This window comes from Choristoneura fumiferana, chromosome 5, assembly GCF_025370935.1.
Source record: "Choristoneura fumiferana chromosome 5, NRCan_CFum_1, whole genome shotgun sequence".
Lineage (NCBI taxonomy): Eukaryota > Metazoa > Arthropoda > Insecta > Lepidoptera > Tortricidae > Choristoneura > Choristoneura fumiferana.
In genome coordinates this window covers 18,707,573-18,730,442 of record NC_133476.1, presented here as the reverse complement: position 1 = coordinate 18,730,442, position 22,870 = coordinate 18,707,573, and the positions used below count along the sequence as shown (strand labels likewise).

The 22,870-nt window shown below is 39.4% G+C and overlaps 2 protein-coding genes across 2 annotated transcripts; both read left to right on the top strand.

Moving 5' to 3' along the window:
• Positions 1-654: 654 nt before the first annotated feature.
• Positions 655-7,038, top strand: LOC141427841 (tetraspanin-9-like). The gene is made up of 5 exons (XM_074087429.1): positions 655-769; positions 2,246-2,434; positions 4,759-4,929; positions 5,977-6,186; positions 6,766-7,038. Exons 1-5 carry the CDS (start codon positions 704-706, stop codon positions 6,820-6,822), a joined length of 693 nt encoding a protein of 230 aa, XP_073943530.1. The 5' UTR covers positions 655-703; the 3' UTR covers positions 6,823-7,038.
• Positions 7,039-12,162: 5,124 nt separating this feature from the next.
• Positions 12,163-21,729, top strand: LOC141428319 (CD63 antigen-like). The gene is made up of 5 exons (XM_074088254.1): positions 12,163-12,572; positions 12,646-12,834; positions 18,526-18,702; positions 20,231-20,461; positions 21,562-21,729. Exons 1-5 carry the CDS (start codon positions 12,510-12,512, stop codon positions 21,625-21,627), a joined length of 726 nt encoding a protein of 241 aa, XP_073944355.1. The 5' UTR covers positions 12,163-12,509; the 3' UTR covers positions 21,628-21,729.
• Positions 21,730-22,870: the final 1,141 nt, after the last annotated feature.

Sequence of the window (22,870 nt, the reverse complement as noted above, 5' to 3'; positions counted from 1 at the left end):
GGGTTAAACGATTGAGTGTATTTTAAAGGGTGGGCTGGCACTGCGGCATACAGGCTCTCATATTGGCATTTTTACGTTGACGACATTGTGCTCACGTAGTATCTTTACACATTATCACAAACACAAATTATCAGTCTACAGCGAACCTCTGCAAAATATCCTTATAGTAAGTGTAACCCGCAGTATGATCTTTTTACAGGCGTTTATTTAACTTATAACGGTCGTGTATGTAAGTATTTTTATGTAAATTGTAGTTTCAAATTTTTCCTCTTCTTGGCATCTGATTGAGCTTCAATTTGGCATAGGTACTGATAACACAATGATCTGGAAGTGAAATTCTAGTGATCCCGAGTCGTCCAGCATCGTCTCCGTAAGACGGAACTTCGACTTTAAGGGTTCTCCCTTTGATCGACCTAGGGCTTTCCTGAAGAAAATACAAGGTAGAAATATCTAAGACCTGAGATAACGGATTATGATGATGTAAATATTTATATCAGTAAAACATGGGTAATATCGATATCGCTCAGCCTATGGCCTATTCTTAAACAGAGAAGGAAGTTAGGTACATCCTATTTTTTAGATAAATAACCGTGTTAGGGATCATGTCAAGATAACTGCGACTGAGCACCTAGATAAAATGACTGTCTTCAGTTTATTTGCGCCGTTCGGAAGTAATCGACCGATTGTGAAGTTTCCAATAAAAATGAAAGTGCCCAAAGTTCTTAGCTCGGTGAAGTATAATCTAGCGGTGGTTAACGGCATATTTGTGGTAAGATCCCTCTTATTTTTGATAGAAGAAGACTCTAATACTAGATTATAAACATTGTGTGTGTACTTCCAAGTTGGTAACTTTCTGTTCCAATTTCATTATTCGATGACATGCTTTTTTTTCTTTATGTACTTAGGTACGTATACCCTTGCCTATTTGAATGAAACGTATTAAACGTAGACCAAAACTAATTTGCTTGCTACTTCGCAACTACAAGTGCAATGCGGCTACGTTTATTTGACAAATAACTATGTTTTTACTAGCTTTTGCCCACGGCTTCGCCTGCGTGGAATTCGGTTATCGCGCGCTGTTCCCTCGGGAACTGTGCATTTTTCCGGGATAAAAAGTAGCCTATGTCACTCTCTGGCCCATAAGTTTATGGGCCTGGCCTGGGCATAGAGATAGTATCTCTAAGTATGCCAAAAAATCACGTCGATCCGTCGCTCCGTTTCGACGTGAAAGACTGACAACATACAGACACACACACACACACACTTTAATGTCAATCCATTCTCCGCTTCCGAAAATAACCAATATATACCATACAAATAATAATAATATGGTAACGTGTTGCAAGTTATTCATTGCTTCCCCATTCGGATTCAAACTCTCTCAATCTCGATGATTGGTGCTCTTCCACTTTGCGGTTTAAACGTTCCTTTCTACCTCGCACGTGTAAAATATGGAATGGAGTCACTTTTGGGGTTTTTCCGTCCAGCTATGATTTGGGTAACTTCAAAAGGCGGGTGTATCGCCTATTGCAAGGCCGGCAACGCACCCGCAGTCCTAATAATGCTGTAGGTGTCCATGGGCGGCGGTGATCGCTTAAGAGTACCATCAGGTGACACGCCTGCTCATTTGCCAGCTGTTCGATGTAAAAAAAAACTGACGATCAATCAGTACAGTTTAAGTTCGGTTATATATATTTATAATACAATAGAACAAGGCTGGGCAATAGATTTTCTAGGCGGGCAAAATATTTTAATTATGAGGCGGCGCCAGGATACTACTAGACCAGGTACGAATAAGAGTTGGCCGGCCGATGAAGACGTTGGCTGGCAAATTGAAATGCTTTGGTGGGCCACTTTGTAGCCCGTGGCCTGGGTTGATCCAGCCTTGCAATAGAACAACATCTAAATGATTTTTGAGGCTTTTCTTTAAACTGCAATGTAAACTTGATTTCCATTCAACTGGAGGTTCTAATGGATTACTTCAGCGTGTGAGACTACGAATAAAGTCTAGTTAATTAGTAGTTAGTTCATAGGTTGGGGACACTTAAGGCTGTGTTTCTACCAGTGGTGCGAGTATGTATTGCGAGGAATGTGTTTGCCGTGTACCAATATAAACGCTTCATTTACCTCTCCTCGCTTACATTCACCTTTCCACTACAACTGTGCTAAGGCTGTGCGTACATCTCTGGTGGAAACACACCCCTTAAGCATTTACAAGAATGTTCTTGGCTCATACTGTTCACAGTTAACCGGCATTATTCTCCTGATCGTGGGCATATTAGTCCTCGAAAGAAACTCCAACTACGACGAGCTGATCACGTACAGATTCTTCGTGCTGCCCGCCCTCGCGGTAGGCACCGGGGTCTTCATCATATTCATATCTGTGCTCGGGTCATTTGCTGCTATATCTGAGAAGTTCTATTTCATCATCGCGGTAAGTTTATCAAGTTCATAAAAGCTGAGCCTTAGAAAGTATCCCGGATATACGAGGATACTTTTTCAAGCTAGGATAGTAAGTTATTGTGCTGCTAAGTTCCTCCATCGCACCACACGCAACCGGCTTTCTTACCACCCTCAACACCTCAATAGGTCATGATTCAGTTCGTTAATTGTGGAACTTTTTGCCATGCACAGTGAAACTTTGAAATCAGCTTGCAGCGCCAGTACACAGTACAAAAAAGGAGCAGTATACCGTCTCGGCAGCTTCCTTGATATACCTAATTACCTACGCCGGCTCGGTACACAAACGCGCGATATGGCTGCCTATTCTACTAACTGTCACTCTTCAGTTATTTATTTGATTTGATAATATCACATGAAATTTAAAGTACAGAAAGGATTAGGAGCTTTAGGAAGTTATGGAAGGAATGGACTAAGTAGTGTTTAACAAAAATGCGTATTATGTTTTAAACGGTTTTATTTGGCTTCATCACTTCATCACTACCTATATTTGTTATAAATACCTACAAATTAGCTACTTACGGAGAAGTATTTGCATCACATCTGGGATGTGCGAAAAGCTTTATTGTTGAATTTAAGAGTACAAAAAATTCGCATTCTGATAAATAACTTCATTAGATACGCTTTTATTATATTATATTAGATGAATTTAAACATCCGTAAATCGAACAATACTGTTTATATCGTTGTGACATATTAATGTACGTAATAAATGCGCGTGAGTTCGTAATTAACCGCGGAGCATGGTTGTCGAGGTATGCTGATTCGAGAGTTGCGTGTAGGTATAACTCGCGTTCCGGCCGTTTGTATAAAGACGGAATACTGCTCCTTTTTTGTATGTACTGTGGCCAGTATTTAGGGGCCAGTGCAACTCAGGGCAATAAAAGAGCATTACGCTTTTCTCGAAAGGTTGGCTACGCATCTGTTATCAACTTATTGTTATGGGTACATTGGTATATAAGTAATAATGCAACCTTATTCGGCGTATTTTGCATTTGTAAATTTTAGACTGGGTACATTACAGTGAATAGTGCTCGATAGAGTTTTAGTTTTACCAATTGTTAGCTATTCAATATGAATAGGCGTTGTAGATGTAAACTATATATTTAGTTCTGATAATTATGATGATGTTTTTAATGGCAATCTCTCGAAAATGTGTCTTTAGCTTAAATGAAAATTTCCGATGACAAGTCTATGTAGGAATGTTTATTAGGACCTACCCAAGTACCTACAGTCAAGGAAACCGAATCACGTACCACCACCACCAGGGTGGAACCTTTGTGCTACTATATTGTCATGTTGACATCCCATACATAAATAATAATAATAATAATAATAATAATTCATTTATTTTCAAGAACAACATAGGTCCAAATTTAAATACATACAATTCTAAAATTCTAAGTTAATAAGCAAAATGCAAAATTATATTAATGTCACAAATTAGGTAATTAATTAAATTTAGGCTATTAATAAAAAGAAAATATGGTATTGTGCACTTTAAACACCATTTCTTTTTACGTGAACCAACATGCAATGGTTCATGTAAGGACAGTCAAATCTATCAGCAATCATGGACAAAATAGTGTTGCGGCTCGCGCGCACTCTGCTGGCCAAGGACGCGCAGCGCCTGCGCACAGTGGTGTAGAAGCAGGCGTGCGCGCCTCCGCGAACATGCCCGACGCGCTGCAGCGTCGCGCCAGCCGCAACATAACCCTGAACGCGTCGTTGTACTGTACGCGCAGAGCGCTGAGCGACTTACGGGTACAGCGGCCCACAGACTGCACGTGTACAACGAAGTGCAGTATGCACGAAATAGAGTTATTTTGACTTCTCTCGTACAACGCGCAAACCTGCGTGCCAGCATGTTCGCCCTTATCGCCAGCGCTCTGCGCTCCCTCTCTATATCAGCGTCATCCTTTAGGTCTTCCGTGAGCAGGTGGCCGAGATATTTAAATTGCGTCACACGTTTCAATTGTACACCATTCAACATTATTGGCGGTACATCTGTTGGAAGCCGAGCTCTAGGCCTGAAAACCATGATCTCGCTCTTTTTCGCATTATAAATTAGACCATGTCGCTCAGCAAACCTCACACAAGTGTTCAGGAGTGTCTTTAGACCGCCCACCGACGCGCTCAGTAGCACCATGTCATCTGCGTAAATAATAATACATCTGTAAAAAATAAATAGATTATGAAAAGGACCCGGTACGTGATTCAGTTTCCACGACTGTACTGGATAAAATGTGTTTAATTTTTTTTTATCGTTTATGATAGCGATCTTTATTTTTATTCTAGTACGTGGTTCTCATGTTGATAGTCCTGGTTTTGGAATTGTCGGTAACAATAACTGCCTTCAAGCTGGAGAAGGAGACGTCTACTAGGATCAGAGCCCCCATGGAAGCGAGTCTAAAGTACTATGAGACGAAACGCGATGTCACAAAAATATGGGACGATCTACAAAGAGATGTAAGATGCTATGTATATTACATTACATACCGTGATATTGTTATTATTTATATGCGAAGTTTATATGTATGTTTCGATAATAAAGCCTCGAAAAGAGGATTATGCAGTTTAAGTAGACTATTGTGCTAGGATTCTAAAGTGTCTCTTTCTTTCTATTCTTTAATGGTCGTGTTTAGCATTATAGCCAATTCACGTCATAATAACACATTGTAAAGTAAAAACGGGAATCATTTTTCCAAAAGAAAGGACACCTTTGAACAATTTTTCCAGAAATTTATTAAAATATTCTCGTAATTTGAAGTAACTCTATTCCTTTTACTATCGCTAGTTGGGATGAATAAAAACGTCGCAGCAAGATACAGAAAAGTGATTCCCGTTTTAACTTTACAAGGTGTTATTTAACTTGTAAGTTTCGTATGTATGTTTGTAAGTTTCAAGTTGTGGTTTCAAGCAAACTACTTTTCGACCTACCTTGACATATCTACTTATGTAAGTTCGACAATAAAATAATCGTTAGTAAAATTCTGGTGGTCCGGCTAGAAACGTCTGCACATGAGGGAAATTGTTTGCGCTCTGTGCTTGCCGATCCGCGGTCTCCATTCGAGAACTTTTCGGCCCTATGGGCCATCTGTACTCCGTACTATACCTATGGCCTCATCATCATTATCATCATCAGCCGTAAGACGTCCACTGCTGAACAAAGGCCTCCCCCTTAGAACGTTACAATGAACGACAACTCGCCACCGGTTTCCCGCAACTGTCAGTCCACCTGGTGGGAGGCCTGCCAACGCTTCGTCTTCCGGTTCGTGGTGGCCACTCGAGGACTTTTCTCCCCCAACGGTTATGTTCTTGGTGCGATGTGGCCCTCCCATTGCCACTTCAACTTGCATATTTTTCCAGCCATGTCGGTGACTTTAGTTCTTCGACGAATTTCCGTATTTCGGATTTTATCGCGCAAAGAAACTCCAAGCATAGCTCTCTCCATAGCTTCTATACCTATGGCCTGCCCATTGCCATTTCAACGAGTTGATTTGTTTACTTGTCCAGTTTCAATGCTGCGGCGTCGACAGCGTGAACAGCTGGCACAGAGACCGGATCCCCCTGAGCTGCTGTTACATCGAGTACGGGACGACATCAGAGTTCCGCTGCAACACGGACGTCGCTTATGCCGAGGGCTGCCGGACCGCACTCGGCGCCTGGCTGAGCCACAACGCGCATGTACTAGCGGTCACTGTTTTCATTCTCACATGCATACAGGTACGAAATCCCGCTTATCCAACTAGTCGTCCCAGCCTATATAAGTCCCACTGCTGGGCACAGCGGTCCTCTCAGAATGAGAGGGTTCGGGCTCACACACACATAGACATCACGCCTGTATTCCCAAATGGGATAGGCAGAGCACACGACGTTTCGGAGCCACTTTTTTTGGGGCTTGGGCTGATTCTACTAATATTATAAATGTATTTGTGTGTGTGTGTGTGTGTGTGTGTGTGTGTGTGTGTGTGTGTGTGTGTGTGTGTGTGTGTGTGTGTGTGTGTGCGTGTGTGTGTGTGTGCGTGCGTGTTTGTGTGTGTTCGCTTGTCTTGTACCGTGTGACAGAAAGATGTTGTGGAAACGATTGTGTCCCAAGACGCCTTCACCACTCCATAAAATTTTATGTGACAGATATTATGGCATGCCGTTTCTGTTTGTTTTGTCCTTATAAATAGAGACGGCATCACAGATTCTGTCACATACAACTTATCAATGAATGGTAAACCCTAGGTAAACCAGGCCCCAAATCTGTTAAACTTTGATTGGTAGTTTGCGGGTTTGAAAACTCTGTTTTTTTTCTAGGCTGTTCTCGTCGGCATCTCTAGCTGGCTCGCGTGGCGGGCGAAATCGAAATACTGAAACTCAAAACTGAAATCCCACCTGAAAAATTATATTTAATGCAAACTTAAATAAAACCTTAATTTAAATATACTTACTAGGATAAAGAGTTGTATGGAAATAAGAAACCAACACCGTACTAAGAGTAAATTAAAGATTTAGATTTAAGTGTATGGCCTTGTGGTCTCTAGTTATATCTCTAAAAGGATTAATAAATCAAAATTGTTCTTAAACGTGTCCAAGTGGTTTTCATTCGTATTAAAAGTTTAGTTATGTTAATATTTTCTAACAAAGTTCGTACCTACTCGTACCTACAGTCACAGTTTTCAGTCCAGGATCTGGGGGCTACTACGAAATTCGAAGTTCGTATCGTACCGTCCCTCTCACGCTCGTATTAAATATTTAATAGCGTCAGCGAACGCAGCGTTGCAGCGTCTGCAACGCTACTCCGAACGAAATTCGAAAATTGAAGTTCGTATCGTACCGTCCCGCCGAAGCTTCTATCTAGTACATTTAAACGAGCAATTCTTGTAGGTATATGTATATATTATCAGAATGATATTTGGTATGTAGGGGTTTTCGGGCATGAAAAATCGATCTAGCTTGGTCTTATATCTGGAAAAACGCCTGTTATCGAGTTTTAGCCCGACCAAAGCTCGGTCACAGAGGTATTATTTAATTCGAGAGTGAGAGGGACGGTACTATACGAACTTCGATTTATGAATTTCGTAGTAGCCCTGCTGAGCTGAGGTCGTATTATAATAACGCGCGGAGCTTACGATTTCATTAACCATCTTTTTTTACCCTCATACTTACCTATATATCATGGAACAGAAAGAAATGGTGTATGCGATGATGAATCCGAATGTAGGTATAGCCTCTGGACTCACTGGACTTTTTAGAAACAAAGGCCACAATACAGCGATGCCGGAAGCTATGGACATTTTCCCGTTATTGATGTATATGAATCATTATGGTCGTATTCGTAATTCAATACTTTTGTACCTGGCTAGATAAAAAAGGAGATAAGCTGTGTGACTCACATCTGCACGTATTTACTTCCATATACTCGTACACAACACTCGGATGTTTTATTAATTTAGCACTGGCATAGAATTAACAAAAGGGATCAGGATGAAGGGCATTTGAAAATAAAACAAAATTGCGCATGTTATGAAGTGGTCCCAAAGGGTCTATATCGACTGGTAGAAAATTGTTAGTCATAATGTAATGTTTGACATAACTCGTTTTTCCTCTGAAACCATTTATTTTTCAGAAATGTTATAAAACAAACCTAACCTGTCTAACCTATAGAGTTCTACAGGTGACCATTTAAAAAAAAATATGACAAACATAACATTATGACTTATAAGATTATGGCTGTCGAAAGGATCCCGGTCCCAAATCAGCAAACTGCCAATAGGTACTTAGCCGCATTTGCAACATTTCAGATAAATGATTAAAATATTGCTTGTTCATGTATGTTCCAGACATTAAATCATCTCCATAGAATAGAAATCTGTAAAGTTTAGAGTCATTTACCTACAGCTTTTTTAAAAAAAGTTGGGCGCCGTCTTCAAGAGCGAGGTCTTGACCCCCGCTCGCTCTGGGTCGTTTCTGGAGGTTGTCCATCGCAGTTCAACGGGGCAACGCGGCAAGCGTTGGGCACCTTTGCGCCTGCATGGTGTGGCGCGGGGCGGTCTGTTTGACTAACCGTAAATATTTTGTGCTGCTTTTATTTGACATTGTATTAAGTATTTATTATGAATATTTTTATTAAGTGCAATAAAGAATACAGGAAAGTAAAAAAAAAAATAACAAAGCCTTAATCATACGGCTCCGCGATATACGAGTACTTAAGATACTTTTACGTAAATAAATACGATGTTTCCGGATATACGCAAATATTTTATTTCCGGACCGGTAGAACTTATCTTCATAAAACGGGCCTACTCAAAGGGACGGTATCGCATCCGTAACTCAGCTTATGTCCATGGGCGGCGGTGATTGCTTTCCATCAGGTGACGCGCCTGCTCGTTTTCCCCTTATCATATAAAAAATAACTTAAAAAGTTTGCTTATGTTTTCAAAATTTGCAAACCATTTTTCGACCACATTTTTGCGCTTATGTGTCGAGACCCTTGGTCCGTGGGGCCCAGGAGCACTAAGATATTTCGAAGAGGCTTATAGATGCCACCGGTGACCGAAGAGCTGGCAGCTACCTCGCTCAAAGCATGAGCCTAGCGATTCAGCCAGCATCTTCGGCACAATGCCGCAGGGGCCTTTTTAGGGTTCCGTAGCCAAAATGGCAAAAACGGAACCCTTATAGTTTCGCCATGTCTGTCTGTCTGTCTGTCCGTCCGCGGCTTTGCTCAGGGACTATCAATGCTGGAAAGGTGTAATTTTGCACGAATATAGTTATATGTAAACTAACCCGACAAAATGGTACAATAAAAATTAAAAAAAAAAATTTAGAGTCCCATACACGTAAAGTGGGGGTGATTTTTTTTTCTCATCCAACCTTGTAGTGTGGGGTATCGTTGGATAGGTCTTTTAAAACCAGAGGTAAAAAACATTCTGCAAGAAACGGGACTTTTATAATATTGTTAACTCAAGAAATATTCTATACATTATTTATTGTTTTAAATCGCCAGTTTGGATCAAATTGTGATGACCTTTAATCATATACCTGCACTGCACCAAATTTGATGAAATTTGGAATGGAAAAAAGCTTGAACTTCATAGCAGAAACTACTTACGAGTAAAATACTTTTAAACAGGGAATGAGAGCGGATGAGACCACGAAACACAGTTATTAAATAATGTATAAATATAAATCGATTTAGTATTATGTAGCAAATTACTTATGAATATTGTGTTATTTTATACTTACAAAGTAAACAAAATATGACTACTTCTTTTATTCATCATCATCATCATCATTATTACGGCTTCACAAAAAATGTTTAGAATTCCTGCCTCTGTGACCTTCTAGAGTCCAATGTTATCCTGAATGGACTATAATGCTATGCTCCCTAAATGAGAGAGCCCCATATAGCTTTCCACCGTGACTTTCCGCCACGGTCAAAAAAAGGATCGTCTCCGTAGGACGGAATTTTTCAATACAGTCTAGCCAGAGATAAGGGCGGCGATGAATATCTCTTATTTTTCATCACACTTGCTCGTAAACAGTGTCGTAACATGCAGGCTACCATGGTTGCAACCCCCCAAATAAAACCCTCGACCTTAATGTGCTTGTCATGAAACCCGTGGTCGGTAAATGAGTTATTGCGCGTACACATTTTCCTGTCATGAAGCCCAAGGTCGGTAAATGAGTCCGTGCCCGTACTGATGGCGCTGCGCGCGCTGCTGCAGGACTACATGGACCACATGCACACGCACGTTGCGGCGCATGCCGAGGGAGGGGGAGGTAGAGGGCGACGTTGCCAAAAGCACAGCCTAAGGTATCGCCAATATTTGGAACAATTATATTTTTTCTTTTACAAATATAAAATTTTACTTGCAAATGTGATGAAAAACATTGTATGTCGCACGGGCGGTACTAGAATTACGAACATCGACTCATTAAAGCCCTCAGTCTTCTAATAGACTCTCGTTCGTAATTCCTTATTTACCGCCCTTAAGACACAATGTACTATTACAGTTACATCAAAATGGCGAAACTTCATTCAAATTGCGGCCTATATACAATCTTCACAATGTAAATACCTACTTTAAGTCAGACAATGTTATCATTATGTAAATAAAAGTTTTCGGTTTCCACATTTCATATTTATGTTGGTTTTCTATTTATTATTTAAATAATCTGAAAGATAAGATTATGTAAGCTTTAATTTATGACGTTCTGTTCTATAAACTTATTTAACAAAGGAACATTATTGTGTTCGTTTAAAACCAATTTTACTTACAATTAAGTACAGCAAATAAATCAATAGCTTATAGTTGTATCACCAGTTTTACAGAATATCAACACTTTTACAGCACAACCAGAATGTTAATTTCGCTCAAGACTCATCGGTTTTCTTCTTTTTCACTTTTCCTGAAGATTAAGATAATGAAAAAGAAAACAGAGCATTTTGAGTTGCTAACGACATTAGCAAACTAGTTCACGTAATTGTAACTGAAAATCATCGCTGTTTTCTCGACTAAAGTTAATAGTCAACATCAAAAATTTAGATAATCTGATCACTTTAGTACGTTATATATCTACTACTTTATACCCTGGTCAATATTGAATGTTGCAACTTGCAGTGACGAAAGGTGACAAGGCACAAATAGAGCGGTTACTTTTGACGGTATCGTACACTATGTGTACCTATTTTTATTACGGTTTAGGACTTGTTTTCCGTTGTTCCTATTTTTTAACCGACTTCAAAAAAGGAGGAGGTTACCAATTCGGTTGTTTTTTATTATGTTTGTTACCTCAGAACGTCATTTATGAACCGATTTGAAAAAGCACCAAATCAGGATCTGATGATTGGATCCTAAGGAAATCGGGGGAACTCTTCAAATGTTTTAGGATCACCTATGGTAATTTTGACATATTTAGTAGTAACTCGTGTATTTTCTCTTGAAAATCATCATTTTGATGAAGTGGAACTGATGATGAAGACCACGTTTGACCAACCGAGCGACTACTCAATAACAAGTACTTCACTAGTTGAATTTGAATTACTTTACCACAGTTGCTAAGCAATTTAAGCTCGTTGTAATGTATATGGTGAAATGGAATGGGTGATGAAGCACCAGGACTCCTCAATAATGAACGTCTCAGCATCGGAAAAAACAATTTTTCGTAAAAGGTGACGAGCAGTTGACATTCAACTATTGTATATTAGATCTTTTACACAAAAAGCGTGAAAAAAATTATAGCAAAAAATTTAACCTACTGCAAAAAAAAGAAAATAATTTTCTACCACTCTGAAGTCGGTGCCTCAGCATGAGCCAACAGGAGTGATTGAAACCCAATATACTCGTATAGTATGTATGTAGGTGAGGTAGACGACTATAGGTCCACTCCGGCTGGCTCGTGCTGAGGCACCGATTTCTGACTGGCAGAAAATTATTTTCATGGTTTTTTGTAGTCGGTTAAATTTTTTGTTATAATTTTTTTTTAATTCCCATTTTTGGTTTTTATTAGCAGAACGATGAAAACTTAAAAACCTCTATTATTTCTTTTTCAAAACACGTACGTTACGTAGCAGTCACGAGTACAAATTAAAGCTGTGAACATTGACCACGTTGTTGCGGTATGTATGTGGTTGTTCGTAGATGCTCGTAATTATGTAAATTGAAATGGTTAGTTCCTATGTCAAGGAGTTTCTTATCGTTTGGTACAAGAATTGCTCATAGAACGTCTGTTCTTTTCAAAGTAAACGTGCGCACGTTTTGAATATCGGTTTTAATTTACATTGGCATTTTGGCAGTCGTGTTTACAAAGTGATAATACTGATAATAAAATACCTCAAAAATGTTTACATTGAACTTGAAGACCAGTTTGGCAAAAAAGAAATGAATTATGCATAATATGGTGAGCAGAGCTCTTGACAGGAGCCTCGGCTGAGATAAATCCGCTTGCTTTCCTTATCAACAGATTAGGTACTTACCTATAGTGATAAAAATACCAGTCCTAGCTAAAACTATACGCCAGTGCTACGACTGTCTCGCACCATACGGTCGCTAAACAAAATGTGGAACAAAATATATACAAGTGTTAAATATTCTTTAATAACAGTTAATTTCCTCTTTCTGGTAAGTTAGGCTCGGTTGTTTTTCTTTTGCAATGTATAAATAAGTGGAAAATTTATGTGCAGTGCGTTTTCAGATAACCGGAATAATAATACTGTCTGTGGGCAGTTCTGTGCAGTCCGCTTACAATGGTTACCACACGTTCCTTTCTGACCGGTTCTTTTCTTTACCGGCATTTTGTATTGCCACTGGAGTCATCATTTTCCTGATCGCCTTCTTCGGCTTCTATGGAGCGTATTCGGAGAACTATTACTTGATAATGACGGTAAGCCCTTTAATTTTTTAATTATCACAACAACCGTTTTACATCAGCTATTTCAGAAACCGTGGCCTCTTTCCATCACGAAATGCCAGCTATCTATTTTAATTTAAATATGCTGTGTCTAATAATCGTGTGTGGCGAACTCAATCTTATGTAACGGTTAATATTGTTGATATTAGAATACCTAATCGTTTACACAATTAACTTTTTGCTCTACTAAAATTGTTCTTACATCTAATCTCAAAAATAACGATCATCTAATCAAATAACCTTCTTTTTATTGTACACAGAAGACGTTACACTTTTGTATTCCGAATTTTATCACGACTTTTGAAGATTGTATCCTCTTTTGTTTTTTATAACGTCTTTTTATTTAAGTAGTCTGAAATCTAATCTTATTTGTCCAAAACATCATTTTATCGTTTTTAACCAGTAAGGCATGAATTAACTCACGCTCTATGAATACAAAGGAATACGTGTTAAGTTTCACTTCACTGTAACTACTGTCTCGCACGATAAACATGGCATCGAATATGATAGTGCTCGCGACCATGAGCCGGCTTATAGCTGTATAATTTTCAGTCAACTATTTGAGTATGACATAGTTCTATAACCAACTTTGAATACTAACAGCATTCGACCATATACCCAACAATTTAAGGCAGCATTTCGAGCACGAGAAATATTGCACGTAAATTTTTGTGGCTCGCAAAATTTTAGTAAACGGCTATCTACGTTTCACGTCACCGTCCTTGATATTAACTGATGACGATTTTCGTGAAAAAACAAAAGAGGTACCTATAATGTAAAGAGGCAAAACTGTTCGAAACTTTCACGATTATCATTCATAACGACTAGCACTTCGGCGTAGATGTTGAAGTACCTAGGACACCTATGTAGTTAAATAAAGTATGGATTATTATTATTATTTATTTTATTGTTAATTTTTAAACTTCTCTACATATATTGTATACCTTTAGAGCTAGTAGGACTTAATCGAATTTTTCAAATATTATTTGCAACCTTTAAGTACATCTTTTCTTATCCCCATGGATTTTTTTTTTGTCATTTTACTAGCTTTTTTCCTGTCAGTATTTGCAATTGCATAGTCATTTAAATTAGCTACATAATTAAATGTACCTAGGTAAGTCCCTATTCGTCCCACGTTTCAAATCTGGTGTACTGCCTTTTCGGCGAAATATGTTTCGCCAAATTTCACTTAGCAACCAACCTTTTGCCAAAGTTTCATTTGGCAAACTAATATTTGGCATAACTTTACTTCGCATTTTTTTTATTTCGCAACATTTTTACATTGCAAAATTTTACTTCATCAACATTTATGTGGCAAATAATTATGTAGCAAATGATTGGCTTAGGCAAATAACAAATTGTCAAATAACATTTGGGCAATTTTTTACATTGCAAAGTTATACTTCAATTTGATTTGTGCGAGCGAGCGAAGCGAGCGATCAAGACGGTTCGGAACAGAAGCGACTTGGATAGTTTAGGTTCAGAAGGCTAAGGCGGGAGCGAAGCGAAGCGTAGCTCCCGCCTTAGCCTTCGATGTTAGGGTTTTTTTATAGCAGCCAGGATAAATGACACTAGAAAAGTAGGTTGGATGCCATTCAATAAGTTGCTAAATTAATGTATGCCAATCAATACATTTGACCAAAACATAAATGACATCTTAAAAAAATTCCAGGTAATAATTTGCATAATAATAATTTATCGAATCATTAGTTGGGAAATGATATCAGTGCGAAACGTTGAGTTGGGAAATAACATTTCGCCTAAATAAAAATATGGGATAAATAGTTTGGGAGTTAATAATTTGCTAAATAATTTTCGCCGATACATTAGTAAACCTTCAAATCTACCTCTTAACCATGCCATCGTCAGCCATGTTTTGGTGAAAATTTGAACCATTTCATCAAATAACAGCTGAATAATTAAAAATTTCGTCTTCCGTTAATTCGTCAGCCTTGGTCAAACAACGGTAGTTATACTATGATGCGATTAATTTAAACTGCTACAGTTATGTCGCATCCATAACACACGCAGCACTAATGTACCTACCATTGCGTAATTATTCATTGACCGTCCTTTTATTAATGTCGCTCTCAAATTGCCCCGGTTGTCAGTAATAAAATAAACAAATTGAAGTTATTTTTCACTCACTTCTATTAGTCTAACTGTCGTCGTGCAAGTAAGTGTTGAGTTCCAATGACAATAATTATATATATCATAATATCGTAAAAAACTATAAACCGTAAATAATCAAATACCACCAAAAACTTCTAGTTCAAAAAAGTCCGAAGTTTTCGTAAATTTTCGTTTTGGGAGGACGGGGGGATGGCTTTCTGACATGTTTCTGACAGTCGCTTTAGCATTCATATGATTACCTGATTTGGAAGTTTGTATTGAAAAAACAAAACCGTTTAATTTTATGTATGTCGGCGGCCGATCGTAAAATCCGCCAGATCACGAAATTCCTAGGCATATCGTGAAACGCCGCCATTTCATGATATGCCTAAACGTTGGCCAGGCATATCACGATGTGCCTGGGAAATAATACGGCAGATCGATTAGAGCAACGCATTCGACGATATTCCTAGCTCTATACCGGGCACATCGTAAAATAGCTTCTTTTTTGGCCACTGGTGGCGCTGCGTATGCAATGGCGGCCGTGACCAGCTGACCGGTCGTGTTTGTTTAGCGCGTGAAAAATGTCGGCGTCGCAACAAAATGATCCTTAAACCGAAACTAGTGTTTGAATTCAAAATAGAAGTGCAAAAGAAGCTTTTGAACATCAGCTCCGTTCTTTTTATGTGAATTAAACGGATTCTGTGCACAATATGGAAAAACCATGGACGTCTGCCCGTATTTTAGAGGTTAGTATTTTGTTGATAAATAAAGTATTCACTAGTTGTTATTTATTTATATAGAAAAATTTAGGTACGACGAGCGAAGCGAGGAGTGGTTAGTATTAATTGTGATCACGACGCACGAGCCGAGCGAGCGAAGCGAGCGTGCCGCGGCAGCGGCCGGCGAAGTGCCAGAACCGATATGGCGGCGTTTCATGATATGCCTAGGAATTTCATGATCTGCCTAAACGTCACTAGGCAAATCGCTAAACGGTGAGTTTTGAACGATATGGCGGATGTCCCTTAGCCAATTCATGAAATGGCGGCATTTCACGATATGCCTAGGAATTTCGTGATCTGGCGGATTTTACGATCGGCCGCCGACATGTATAAAACGACAATAACATTGATTGATGATCATTGATCACGTTAACACGGCATAGCCACGTAATTGACGGGTTTGGCCAATAAACTAAAGTAGAGATAATGAGATAATAATGTTTCATATATATGTCGGCGGCCGATCGTAAAATCCGCCAGATCACGAAATTCCTAGGCGTATCGTGAAATGCCGCCATTTCATGAATTGGCTAAGGGACATCCGCCATATCGTTTAAAACTCACCGTTTAGCGATTTGCCTAGTGACGTTTAGGCAGATCATGAAATTCCTAGGCATATCATGAAGCGCCGCCATTTCATGATTTGGCCAGTTTAGGCAGATCATGAAATTCCTAGGCATATCATGAACCGCCGCCATATCGGTTCTGGCACTTCGCCGGCCGCTGCCGCGGCACGCTCGCTTCGCTCGCTCGGCTCGTGCGTCGTGATCACAATTAATACTAACCACTCCTCGCTTCGCTCGTCGTACCTAAATTTTTCTATATAAATAAGTAACAACTAGTGAATACTTTATTTATCAACAAAATACTAACCTCTAAAATACGGGCAGACGTCCATGGTTTTTTCACATTGTGCACAGAATACGTTTGATTCACATAAAAAGAACGGAGCTGATGTTCAAAAGCTTCTTTTGCACTTCTATTTTGAATTCAATCACTAGTTTCGGTTTAAAGATCATTTTGTTGCGACGCCGACATTTTTCACGCGCTAAACAAACACGACCGGTCAGCTGGTCACGGCCGCCATTGCATACGCAGCGCCACCAGTGGCCAAAAAAGTAACTATTTTACGATGTGCCCGGTAGGTATAGAGCTAGGAATATCGACGAATGCGTTGCTCTAATCGATCTGCCGTATTATTTCTCAGGCACATCGTGATATGCCTGGCCAACGTTTAGCCATATCATGAAATGGCGGCGTTTCACGATATGCCTAGGAATTTCGTGATCTGGCGGATTTTACGATCGGCCGCCGACATATACACCTACATAGCACATAGGTTAACGCACGTCTACGATTATTTAATTATTGATCGGTGTAAGTAATTATATCTATTTTTGATACGGAAAAACAATGACAATGCGACGCCACATATTAAGCACTTCAATTAATTGATAGGTAAGTAGGGATGTGTAATTGATTCTCTTAAAAATACGATGCATACTTTATCACTTGACTAATGTTGTCTTTTTGAAGTACCCATAAGCCTCGTAACCACTCGTAACAATGAAATATACTTACATACCTACTTACATAGTATATCCTACTTAACCCATTCAGTGCCGTTGACGCCCATCGGCGTCATGGTGGACTCTTGGCACTTGGACTCTCGGACTCGTGGCATAGTACGTAACGTAATCTGGCGCTCGGCAATGAATGGGTTAATATTATAAATGTGAAAGTTTGTGAAGATGTGTGGTTTTTAGACGTGTGTTACTCAATCACGTCTAAACCGCTAAACCGATTTGGATGAGATTCGGTATACAGATATTTTGAGTCCCCGGGAAGGACATTGGATAGTTTTTATCGCGGAACATTGCTTAGTTCCCCTGGGATACCGATAAACAAATACTACGCGGTCGGAGACGCGGGCAACGGCTATTATTATTATAAAGCAAAATCGATTTGCACCTTCTGTCCCTCCGTATGGTGTTACGTATGTTACCTAAGCCATACTTATTATAATTGTACTATATTAACTATTCTGTTCTGTGCCTTTGCTTAGATCTTTAAAATTACACAACGGATTTTAATAATTTTTCATCAATAGATAGAATGATTCAAGAGGATATAATGAACGATGCGTCCTTTCTGACAGTGAAAATTAGATCTTATAGAAAATGCTAGTAAGTAAGTACCCGTTACTCCAATATCACCGACGTAGTTTTTGAGAGAGGGCGGTAAAAACTGTCAAGTCTGCCTTTGCAGCTTTGGTCATGATTTTTTTTTATTATTTTGACTTTTTTTTTCAAAGTTGTACCCATGTGGTGAAGTCGGATCGGGTCGCTGGTAATACATGGGTATTGTAAAAGCTAAAGTTTGTTTGTTTCTAGGTAAGGTACCTATTTAGAAGGTGGTCCCTGAAACTATTGAATCGATTATAAATTAAAATATTTTTGCAGATTAAAAGCTACGTTATCCTAAATTTTACATAGGCTATGAAACAATCAAAGTTGTAAGCAACAGTTAGCTAGTGTGCATACTTATAACTAGTTCCTTTAAAAAATAAAAAATGCGATATTACGCTATTAATAATTATTTAATACTAGAGTTAGAGGGACGGTACGATACGAACTTTCGAATTTCGTAGCAGCCCCCAAGCTGGGAGCCTGGGAATAAGCGTCTACTAACTTCGAGTGACAAATTGAGGTTTCTCGCTTCTGTATAATTTAACATTACTACTTAAAAAGCTAACCTTGTCTTGTTCCAGTTCGCCGGCGCCATGGTGCTTATGTTCGTATTCCAGCTGTCAGCCTGCATCGCCGGCTACGCGCTGAAGGGCCAGGCGGTCGCGCTGGTCCAAACACAGCTGCAAAACACCATGGACCTGTACGGGCCTGACAAAAACTATGACGTCACTGTGCTGTGGGATGAAGTGCAAGAAGACGTAAGATACTTTTCCACTCCTCTCATTCAGAAAAGTAACTTTTCCTCCCTGACGAGAGGGATCAAAGTGCAATTTTTCTGTTCAAGGCTTTTCTAAGTGGTTTTTGCAAATGCATTTTTTTGAAGTTGATAATTGCAAAACCACGCAATTTTTTATGCTGATTGCTCTTTAATTATATTTAGAATTGTTTTATTTCAATTTTCGTCATACTCGGTGCGAAAAATTGTACTTATGAGTCACTCGTATCGGAAGCAAAATTATTTTCATCATGGGCGTTAACACTTGAACCCCTCATTAAATACGCTCAGGATTCTACTTTAGAATCCCTCTCTACGCTCAGAATTCTATTGTAGAATCCTTCCCTACATTTTGGATTCAATGTACCGCTCTCGCCGTAAATACATCATTTTGCTCCCTTGTGACACAAATAACTATTTAATAGCCTTGTGAAAATCTAGGTGGTCACGTTGGTCCGAACACAGCTGTAACACTTTGGACTTGTCGGGCTAGGCCAAAACTTCCATGTCAATTTACTGTGGGCTAAGTGCAAGAAGACGTAAAATACTTCTTAAGAGTTACCTAATAAGGGCTAGAGCTAGGTGGTCACGGTAGCCGGAACACAGCTGCAAAATACTATGGACCCTGTATGGGTCTGACAAAAACTACGACGTCACTGTGCAGTGACCTGCATAAATATACTCAGCGGCCCAAAATTTGGCCCACCCTTCATACAAAATTACCGATTCTGCATACATTTGAGGGCCAGGTTTTTTGCCGCTCAGTATATCTCTGCCACAGAGGAGTATGCAAAAATAGAAATAGAGTCGTTCGTCGTCGACGTAAAATACTTTTTCATCACACTTGCTCGTAAACAGTGTCGGAACATGCAGGCTACCTTGGTTGCAACCCCCAAATAAAACCCTCGACCTTAATGCGCTTGTCATGAAACCCGTGGTCGGTAAATGAGTCATTGCGCGTACTAATTTTCTTGTCATGAAGCCCAAGGTCGGTAAATGAGTCCGTGCCCGTACTGATGGTGCTGCGCATGGCGTAGCAGCAGGACCACATACACACGCGGCCCAGGCACATGCTAAGGTAGGGGAAGGGCGACGCTGCCAAGAGCGCAGCCTAAGGTATCGCCAATATTTGGAACAATTATATTTTTTCTTTTAGAAAAATAAAATTTTACTCGCAAATGTGATGAAAAACAATGTATGTCGCACGGGCGGTACTAGAATTACGAACATCGACTCATTAAAGCCCTCAGTCTTCGACTTCGGGCTTCTAATAGACTCTCGTTCGTAATTCCTTATTTACCGCCCTTAAGACACAATGTACTATTTAATAGACTTATGAAAAGCTAAGTTGTCACGTTAATGTGAACACAGCTGCTACAAAACACCATCTCATGGATCTGTACGTACGAGTATCTAACAATTACTACAATGCCACTGTGGTGTAGAATGCAAATACTTACTTTCAAGCGCCAATGAAATCTCAAACTACTAAAAACCTCTCTCAATTTTAGTTCACCTGCTGCGGCGTGCTCAACGCGAGCGACTGGCTTCAGCATCTGAACACGCACGAAGACTCGAGGCTGCCAATGAGCTGCTGCAGCCACGTGTTCGGTACTGTCGGCCAGGCCATCTGCAACACCACTGTGTCGCACAATACGGGCTGCGCCATCGCGTTCGGCAGCTGGGTGCAGTCACATGTCGCGACCATCGGCGCTGCTGGCGTGTTCTTAGTACTTGCTCAGGTGTGTGTCACGGAACGTAAAGCCTATGTCTACTAGCATAGGCGTACACCACGTACACTCTACTCTACTCTATTATTAAGGTATTAGAGTTCATGTTTCGATATTTTTGATCGCCTTGGCCGCTACCAAATATCCGATGGCAACTGTACCTTGGGTTATTAGAGGTTAGACGTACTAGCCTAAATGCGTACCAAAGTCTCCCGAGATTCACAAAAAGACTAGGCCCAAAAACGAACATATTAAGGGATTTCTTAATTTTATTGAAAGTGGCTCCGAAGCGGTAACGTTTCGTGTGCTCTACCTACCCCATTTGGGAATAAAGGCGTGATGTTTAGTGTGTGTGTGTGTGTGTGTGTGTGTATTAAGGAATTAAGATTTTAACTAAAAGTTTTAGTCAGTGTGAAGTATTTATGAATTAATGGTTATTTTTGGATACGTGAAATAATTCACGGCTGTAGTATTTAACAAATATAAAAGAATAACTAACACAGTTGGCTTTACAACTTACCTAATGAGTAATAGTCAATCAAAAGGTAATATATTAAATACCTAGCTGTTGCCCGCAGCTTTGTCTGTGAAGAATTATGCAATTTTCCGGTATAAAACTATATCATATGGTGTAAGCGTAATAGATTGACACACAAACAGACAGAGTTCCTTTCGCATTTATAATACTGCTAAGGAATGCAATTCGCTCCCGTCGTCTGTATTTCCGGTTAAATACAATCTAGGGCTCCAAAAATAGAGTGAATAGATAGGCTGTTACTTAAAGTAAGATTAACACCTTTGGCCTCATCTGCACTTTACATCAGGTGAGATAAATAGGGGTCAATCACGGTCAGTTTTATGTAAAAAAAGGTTCTTACATATAAACACAATTCGATATCGCGTCGTGGAATATGTATATACACGAAAAATTGCGCCGGCCGTGATTTTCCACGACACGATGTCGCATCATGAAACGATGACGCACGACGCGATATCGTATCCTGTTCATGTGTAAGAGCCCTAAGAATTAGTACGGAACCCTAAACCGCGCATGGCCGTGAACTTGGCCAGTCTTTAGCCTTAAAATTTAGCTAACTTGTTTTTTTTTTCAGGCACTGGCTGTAGGTGGCGCGTTATGGATGGCCAAGATATCAAGAGCGGAGAACATGTTCCCCTGAAACGAGTCACATTTGTTGAGTGTTTGTTGTTGTGATTATTAAGTTTAATCTAAAATTACTTAAGTTATATTATTGCAGTTGAAATAAATATTATTAGAGGTGGTTCTTTTTTTAAACTCGTATTTTAACGTCGTCAACGAATAAGAACTTTGCTTTATCAGAAAATATTCTTACAACTGCATTATTTATTTTATTTAATCATTGTCTGTGCCCATCTCTCCGGGTACATGCGGCAAATATGGCTAGCCCAGGCCCATTTCAGCCTGGCGGTTTCTCTTCCTATATCTGCTATGCAATTGGGGAGTTGCGCCGTATTGCAATGGAATAGGGTGCGGGCTTGACAGCACAGCTCGGTCTTGGGCGGTAAGCATAACATTAAGTAGTTTAGTTTTAATTAAGTAGGGTACAATTGTTCTAAGTGAGCGCAATATTCGCCAATAAACGTCATAGTTTGGCGAAATTAGTGATGTAACTAAAATTATGTACCTTTTTTTTTGAGAATAAATTAAAAAAAAAAGTTTTCGAGTGCAGTGTGGTGTTCTGGATCTGATCTGGCCTTAATTAATTACTAGCTTTTATTTAGTTTCACCTGTCCCGTTGTCTGTCTGTCTGTAATCAAATCTTGCAAGTTAAATTCGACCAACTTCCAGTGGTTGGATTGACTTGAAATTTGGTATGCTTATGTAGATTGCGTGACAATATAATAATCTGGTAGTGCCATCCTGGTAGCCCAGCCAGGATCGTCTCCACAGGACGTCTGTACGAGTAGTTTGTCAATAAGAAAAAAAAACAATAAATTACACCAATCAATGAAACGGTGATAATGATAACGCTAAAACGAGAAGGGTTACCAGCAATGTGTTTTCATTATCTATTCGATCAATATAATAATGTAATGCAAGTAGATACTAGCTTTTAACCGTGATTTCGCTTGCGTGAACCATTTTTGATAGTCGACCTTGTAATACACAAGTATACAAAAATACAAGTATATAAGAGAAAGGGGTTAAATGATCTCTTGTAAGGAATCGATTGTCAGATAATAGTTTTTTTTTCATTAAAAAATATCATTCTATGAAGATGCTACGTATTTTTAAGCGCCTAAAATACGCCGAGTGCATAGGTTCGAAGAGTTCTACGACTTCTATTAGGTAGGTACTATACCTATAGTGCCATCCACGAAGACGCGTGATTATGTCAAAATTAGACATTAATGACATTGTAATAAGAACCACGGCACGCG